This window comes from Lytechinus variegatus, chromosome 2 (assembly GCF_018143015.1).
Source record: "Lytechinus variegatus isolate NC3 chromosome 2, Lvar_3.0, whole genome shotgun sequence".
Lineage (NCBI taxonomy): Eukaryota > Metazoa > Echinodermata > Echinoidea > Temnopleuroida > Toxopneustidae > Lytechinus > Lytechinus variegatus.
The window spans coordinates 20,707,279-20,715,613 of NC_054741.1; the positions used below are offsets into that span (position 1 = coordinate 20,707,279).

The 8,335-nt window shown below is 36.0% G+C and overlaps 1 protein-coding gene across 1 annotated transcript in view; it reads right to left on the reverse strand.

Moving 5' to 3' along the window:
* Window positions 1-4,727, reverse strand: part of LOC121407540 (lysosomal protective protein-like) — a 12,779-nt gene extending 8,052 nt beyond the window's left edge. The window contains exons 1-4 of the mRNA XM_041598673.1: window positions 4,432-4,727; window positions 1,892-2,003; window positions 1,223-1,360; window positions 541-699 (exon numbers count right to left, since the gene is read on the reverse strand). Coding sequence (XP_041454607.1) covers window positions 541-699; window positions 1,223-1,360; window positions 1,892-2,003; window positions 4,432-4,616 — 594 coding nt within the window. The 5' untranslated portion in view covers window positions 4,617-4,727. The remainder of the gene's footprint in view (window positions 1-540; window positions 700-1,222; window positions 1,361-1,891; window positions 2,004-4,431) is intronic.
* Window positions 4,728-8,335: the final 3,608 nt, after the last annotated feature.

The window sequence follows — 8,335 nt, forward strand, 5'->3', positions numbered from 1 at the left end:
CTGAGAGGTGACAGAAACGGTTTGGGACATAATGCCCCTTTTTTCTGTATGATTTTATGTAAAGGGTTACCTCTTACTGAGTAAATGCTAAGTGCAATGATAAAGGCATAGCAATTCTTAAATACTATATTATCGTCATTATGCAGGGAGAAATTACCATGATAGGAAAAAAAAGCCAAGTAGGCCAAATAGGGGTAGACTAAAGGGGGGGAATGATAAATCAAGAATAAGAGAATAAGAATGTGAACAAGGAAGTATATATGTTTCAATCTTTTCTTCTTGACAATTCATGTATATATAGAAAATACCCTACTGGGCCACATTGCATAAGAGTTACTATAAATAGTAACTTTGCCACCAATGGTATCTTTCATGAAATCCTTGATTTTGATTGGCTGTTGGACCATGTAATCGTGGTAGTCTATTAGAAGACTGAGTTACCATGACAGTAACTTTTATGAAACAGGGCCCAAGAAAATAAAAAAGAAGAGAAAATAGAAATAGTAAGGGGGCTAATATGCCCCCCCCCCTCCTCCTTACCTTCATATTAATGGTAGCATTGCCATTGAGGATCCTATGAGTGAGTGTAGGCACATAGATGCCCCCGTAGCTTTCGCCCGTCACATAGAAATCATTGGAAGCATACTCTGGGAACTTCTTGAAGAAACTCTGAAGAGCCAGATAATTACCCATTGATACCTAGAGGACGAGGGAATAACAGAGAGACAAAAGTTTAACAAAGAGAGTACAAGTAAAAGTGGTAAACAGAGCAAAAAAAAAAGAGCAAAGAGAGAGAGACAAAGAACGGATAATTACCCCTACATGGATAACTGATCGGTTAATGATAAATTACTTGCCACACGTTATAATGAATCAAACCACCACCACTTAAGAATTTCAGTAGTCAGACATAAATTTCGAGATAAATGAACCAAAAGCTATTTTACAGGGTTAAACGCAAGTTAGATCCCAGTTACCAATGATGTACATGTGATAAGGCTATCTTGCCATCATTGTAGAGATAATCAATCATTCACGTTTGCAACAACTTCTGAAACTGCTGCTTTATTTTCAAGTAGAATTGAATTTATATAAAAAAATCATTCATTCTTATTCTTGGATAATAGTTTGAAGCAACGAAGTTGTCCATCAAAATATTAAAAATAATCATTGAATTCCCATACAGAATTTAGATAGTTTTAGTCACTTCTATAGAGGTTACCTTATCATCATCAGTAGCATATTCCTTGGTAGGATTATAGGAGTAGCCGACGCCAGCTGGTGCTTCCAGAAAGATGACATTTGCAACTGTATTCCAGCTGTATTTATTCATATATAACGTCTGACCATCAGAGTTTACCTGTAAAAAAACCCAAAGAATTACACATGAAATGCATTTAAATCAGTTTTACTGATATTAACTTTATTTGACATATTTCACATAATTATAAACATAGTACAAAAACAATATAACATCTGATGAAATAACATTGTATAAAAAAATAAGACATGACAGCATTCATCTAAATTAAATATACAGCTATTTGAAATCAAAGACAAATTGAAATATGGTGAGATACAAGGGAACCTGCATAAAAAACATGGTTTAAATAAAATGCAGGAATTTGTGTATAAAGACATTCATTATAGCACCAATACAACTTGAATATATAAACTGAATATCCACTGAAATAAAATTTGTTTTAAAAAAGGATCAAGTTTGTGGAATTTTTTTTGTCATTATGAATCTGAAAATTTGAATGTAAATTGTTTTGTCCCACTTCAGGATCAAAATCTACTTCAGCACCCAATACTGTATAATAACCATAAACAGTGGGTGAGATGAAAGCAAGTGTAAGTTTAAAGTCTAAAGAAGAAGAATAATACATACATGAAATGGCCCTAGTTCAGAGAGCATGCCATCCATTGAGCTACAACCTGGCCCTCCATTCATCCATAGGACAACAGGGTCATTGGCTGGGTCATTCTGCGATTCTACAAACCTGAAATAAAATGATAATGATGATTGGAATAAAAATAAATTACCACTCTTTCGCACTTGAGCTTCCATTCCATTAGGCGTAAAGAGAGAGAGAGAGAGAGAAAGAAGAATGACACACACTCACAGCCAACGATGACATAAACAGCAACAAATAGACCAGTGAGAAATCTTTCCATAAATCACTGAGAATTTGTTTTTTACTTACTTACTAGCAACTAAAATTACAAAACAAATAACCATAACACCTAATTTCATCAAGTAAAAGCTACACCCCTTCAAAATCCTTAAATGTTCCTCCACTTCCAGTTCTCTTGTTACACCCCAAATTTCCCAAATTTGAGAGGAAAGATCATTTGTCTACTCATCCTCACAGATATGGAAAAGTCTTCCAGAAGTCATTTTAAAAAATAACCTCTGAAACTTTCAAAGAACATCTACATTTTTTTTCAATTCTTTTTAAAATTTACTTCATTACTTTCGAAAAGCACCTTGAGCATGATCGATATAGTGGAATTGGCATTATACACAGTCCAATATATTAAGTCATTAAAACACTCAAAATGAGCCAGACATTTTCAGAGGGTGGGTACTAGTACATAGAGTTGACAATACAAGGTGGAATTAAGTCAATTTTTCAACTTAGATTTTATGATTTCACAAATTCACAGAGTTAGGTTTAAGTAAATAAACCAGATCCAGGCCTACCATGATAAGGTGACAATCAACCTTAGTTCTTAAAGTTTCAATGTTTGCTGCATCTACATTCCTTTATCTTGACTTTATTGATTCAATAAACGTGTGACTGTCAATATCCCCCCTTTTTTTTTTATAGTTGTTTGATTTTTTTTATTGAGATACCATAGCATATCCGGTCCAAGCATTAGAAATTGGGACAGATCTTTTCAGAGCAACAAGGGGATTTCATCAGAGATCAAGAAACTGCAAGTAGACTTTATCATCAGATAAAAATGATGAAATCATTCAATGAAGCAGGAGTGAGGCTTCAGAACATTGTTGGATTAGGATCAGATAGGAGAAATATGATGATGGGGAGAAATCATTTCGTCTTCAGTCACAAAAAATGTCTTGCCTGGTATAGCAACATAGTATTGCATGACTTAATTGAATCTGCCACTCCTTGCACCTGAATGCCTTTGAGACATTCTAGTTCCTTGCCAGAGTGAAGATCTGGACAGAGAATTTAATTTCATCTATTTACAATACTTGTAATAAACAAATACATTCAAATACAAAAAAAGGAGAAAAACCTATAATGTATATATTCACTTTTAAAAAGGTCATTGCTGATTCCAAAATATTGCATTCACGATAAAATACTGTATCTCTGTTTCCTGTGCAAGCGCAATTGGAAAAATTTGCGATATCTTGGAGTGAATCTATAATGCATGAAGATACGGTATCAGTCATAAAATCAGTGATGTTGAGATTGATACAACCCTAGAATACGAGTGAACTAGTTGCTTTCAATTTGAGTAAACTAGTTGCTTTCAAGTCTGAGTAAGTGCCTGATAGTGGTAAGTTCAGTTTTTACATTTTTTGTGTCAATTATACTTATTTTCTTAATATTTCAAAGAAGATAATCATAAATGATAAATTGAAAATCGAATACAGTAATGGTTGATGATTGCACTTATTTGATTTTTGGAGGAAAAGAACAATAACCTAATACTTGACAAAAATTGTAACCAAATATTGCTGAGTTAATTACAAAATCCAAAATTTTGTTTTCCAGCAAAATCTACAAAGTTCCGTCTTAATCAAGCATTAAGTTATGAGTAAGACTGTATGTGAGTAAACAAATTTTAAGGTCGGGTTATATTTCATTATTGAATATGGGGTAGTGATTGACAGAGTAATATTTATAGACAGGCTGATAATGATAGAGTGTGCAATTTTCAGTGCCAGTCTGTGTCCACTCACACTATTTGTCAACGAGAAGAAAAATCAACCCTTAAATGACGTTTTTTGAGGGATATTCATCATATTATCAGGAGGAATTGTCTTCACATCGTTTCATAAGTTTCCTAGGACTTCATTCGGTAAGACCTCTTATTAAATTTGCAGAAATTAATGGCATTGTTGAATGCACCATGCCTTCAATTTTCCTGTAGTCAGCGGCAGAGATGCAGCCATGGGTGGTCTGAATCTGGCAAGGTGTCTGTGGATTTGTTGATTTTGGTCCTGACTAGCACTCAGCAAAATTAAGAAATAAAAAACAACACTAAAACTTGTAAAATAGTCTATCTAGAAATTTTTTAATGAGCAAGAATATTAATAAATCAAATATGTTGTGGCGTAAATATGCTTTATATGAATTAATGCCTAATGCCAAACAACAACACAGTCACATTCATCGGCGTCTGGATCTGGTCGAACGTCGAGATCGAGCTAGTTTACAGAACACTCACCAGTAATGCAGCCGGTCCTGTCCCGATGCATTCAAGTAACCCGAGTAGTGACGAAAGCTCGGCTGCGTCTTTAAACCCGGAAGATTTGTTACTTCATCTGGTGCATATGCCGATAACGCTACATTTGCAAATAACTGGGAAACAACAAATATCACAAAAACACTGATTTTCCAAGACGAAGCCATTTTGAGAAGTTTAAAAAGGTGAAAAGGGTAAATGTTTAGAAAATTGCCACCGACGCGATGTTACCGTAGGCCTAGTCGGACTACACGCAGGCTTTGTGCGAAATAATCACAGCTAACCGGTATCACATGATGTTGCGCTGGTCAGCTGATGCCCATGGTCACGTGACCAAACCAAACGATGGGTAGATGAGGAGGGGAGATCAGTGGCTGAGACGAGGGGGCGGAAACAAGGGTAAAACGAGGGGACTCCCTGGTATAGTAAACCATCTCCCATAGGTCGACTCGTGTGTTAAATTGGCTCTTAGAAAAGAAACGTATGAAATTAGAGGGTCGAATATGTAGATAGGTATATCTGACAAGAAAAAAAGTTACCACGACGGCTCATTTTAAAATAATTATGAAGATATAATATCTCCTGGCCTGAAATAGTAAAATAGCCCTAATTCTTCCGCCAGCCATGCAGTAGTTCCAAAGTTAGTGATATTTCTTTTCAATCGGGCAAGGAAGTTTATGGTAAATATACCATGGTCACATTTGTTCTACGGCGGCCGTACGGCGAGTCAAAAACAGCCGTTTTAACATTTTTGTGCCAGCTAAATATAGGTGGTTTGAATAAAAATTAATAAAACGGCTGTTTCGACTCGCCGTACGGCCGCCGTAGAGCAAATGTGACCATGGTATTACTCTCCCTAGAATCAGTGTAAAATGACCAATCATATTCATACACCTTTTTTAACAAAAAAGAAAGGTTGGCTCGAATTAATTACCTTAATTCCTGTTGCTGTAATAGGCTCGTGAGACCTGAAGGAGATGGATAGCTGGATAAAATATTGTGTGGATGAATATGGGTCATTGGCATTTGAATACATGTAGGAACCTAACAACCAGTTGGATTTGGTAGGCCTATATATTCAACTTGGGTAAAAGATAAGGTAACAGATTTGTGTGGACATCGAAGATGAGGTTCATGTTTAATATTGCATGTCAATGTAATCCAGAATTTCAGTGACCAAGTGCATTTCACATTATTGACAAGATAGCCCCATCTAACCAAAGAGTCACACAAAAAATGTGAATTACTAGTTGACATTTGCCCAAGCTTCGGGGGGTGGGGGCACTGAACGTTCCGATATCCTATAGTAGTTGTTTTTATGCTTTCTTATTAAAAAATGTGGAAATTATTATTTTTGTTTATTTTTACGAGAACTGTCAATGAATTCCAAGACTGCCCTTAACATGTTCATAATATCGTGCAACATATCAATTTCGTTTCAATGGGAGCCACGTATAAAGATTATACAAGTCATACGGGTGCCACTTTCAGGGGGAAGGGGCAAATGCGACGGGTGAAGAAAATGAATAAAAAATGAAGAAGAAGAATGATAAGAAGAAGAAGAAGGAGAAGAAGAAGGAAAAGAAAACAAAAGGAGAAGAAAAAATGAGAAGAAGAAGAAGAAGAAGAAAATCGACAGTTTTACTTCACACGGCATGCTATCCATTGAGCTACATCCTGGTCCTCCATTCATTTTAACATTTTTAGTGTGATTGTGCATACAATAATCCATTGGAAAATTTGTTTATATCTAATCAATATACAAATCTTGTAACGATTAATATATATGTTCCAATACTTAATTTTATCATAAATTAGCATCATTGTGTCTAATTTGCGTTACAACTTGAGGTTTCCGATACTGACCTATTCACGCGCAAAGCTGACAAAATGCCATTCGAAATATCGCCACCATCGTTAGTCATGGGGGAAAATCTCGCATTTGGAGCTGGTGTGTTTAAATAAATCAAAAGAGATGTGCTGCCTCCAGTGTTTTTGTATTGGTTTATAATACATTGCAAGTAATTTTACTATATACGTTGTACTGTTTTACTTATCTGATCCCTGGTTCATGAACGTAGAGATAACATTCAACTGCAACTTTGGGCTGAGGTTTTAGATCTATAATATAGCAAAAAAAAAATATTGGACAAAATAATTGCAAAGCAGGAAGCAAACACTTACAAAATAATTACTGACACAAGTCGTAAAAAGAAATTGGATATAAAAGACCAAGCGAATAAAAATTGGTCAAATAAGTCTGCTATTCGAGTATTTATAGGTGTACATCATCTTAGTGAAATATACGATACAATAACAAAAATATACATTTTTTAAAAGACGAAATGGGAGGGGTATCTATATCGTTCGCAAACTAAAAATTAAATTCCTTGATTACACCAATGAATGTTATGTATATCCACTGAGCTTCATTGGAATTTGATATATAGAAAATGTTATAATGGATATATTCCATTCTTATTCGGGATCAAATACTAGAACACTAGACCCCAAAATGACCAGCCTAGCAATGATTTATCCATGGTTTCGTTACTAAGGTAACAATGTTTTCATTCTAGGGTCAAGCGGCGCCAGACTCTAAATGCATCATTATTACCCAATTCTAAAAACAATCACATACAGACAGCGGCGAATAACGACCCTCATGTACTACTCTTTACACACGTTTTGTGAGACAAACGATAACAACTGACCAGGCCCCCCCTTTATTATTGTAACTTTGTCACCATTTTAACTACCACGGTAACAGGACTCAACAGCCAACCACAATCAGGATTCCATGGGAGTTACAATGAAAATAGCAAAGTTATCATTCTTAACTCTTTGTGAAACGGGTCTCTGATATGTGTTTTGTATGTGAGGCAAACTGAGCCATTATTTAGTTTTATCATGGTTTATTTGTGGCCGTGAAACTCGAAGAGACAATAAATAGAGAACAAAAGATGGCAACGAATTCTCCGGCGGCCGAGTGGCCTTCGGACGATGGCGAGCATCTTTGATCGTGCATCATGGACGCCATTGCGGCTCCTCTGAGATTTTAGTGGCATTTTATTGAGTCACTAAGATCAATATTATCAATAACTGTTGGCTACAGAGGTTCCATGGTCTAGTGGATATGTCCCCGTTGAGGTTCTAATGTTCCTTAGTGCGTGTCCCTGTTAAGGTTCTAATGTTACTTCGTGGAATGTTTATCTATATAGGCCTCTACCACTCCCCATCCAGGGGTTATTGGGTTTGTCAATATTAACAGTATCGGATTTGATGAGACTGCGTCTTTGCTTGATAAAATAAAAAAAGGAAACTTATGATCCGAAATAAATACGCAATTCCTCAAGATTTTGATTAGCAAAATGATACAGTGAATCCGGTCATGCCCACGACGTATTGAGAACACAGTGGCGTATCTTAACCCCCCCCCCAAAAAAAAAAGTGCCAATTTTGCTCCCCTTCCAACGTCTAAAACCGTGGGCAAGCGCTGAACCTATACCCCTTACAACTTTTGATTTCGGGGCTTCTTCGTATACTTTTAATCTATCAATGGCCCTTTCTCCCCCCCCCTTTTTTTTTTTTACTCATGTTCACCCCTCCTACAAATACATAACGTATATTACACCATGAAGTTGACCCATATGGAATAATTCCCAACCTGCTCATGCCTCTGTCATATATCATGGACATTGTCAGAATCTCCACATTTCAAACTAAGCTGAAACCTACTAGCGATGTACAGTCTTATGAAATGACCTTTAGGTTTATTGCAGCATTCGAGTGCTTTAGAACATAGCAAACATTAAAATAGCACATGGTATCATGTTATCCAAATAGTATTATCTATTCGGGCAAGATGAAGAGATGAAGGACTGTC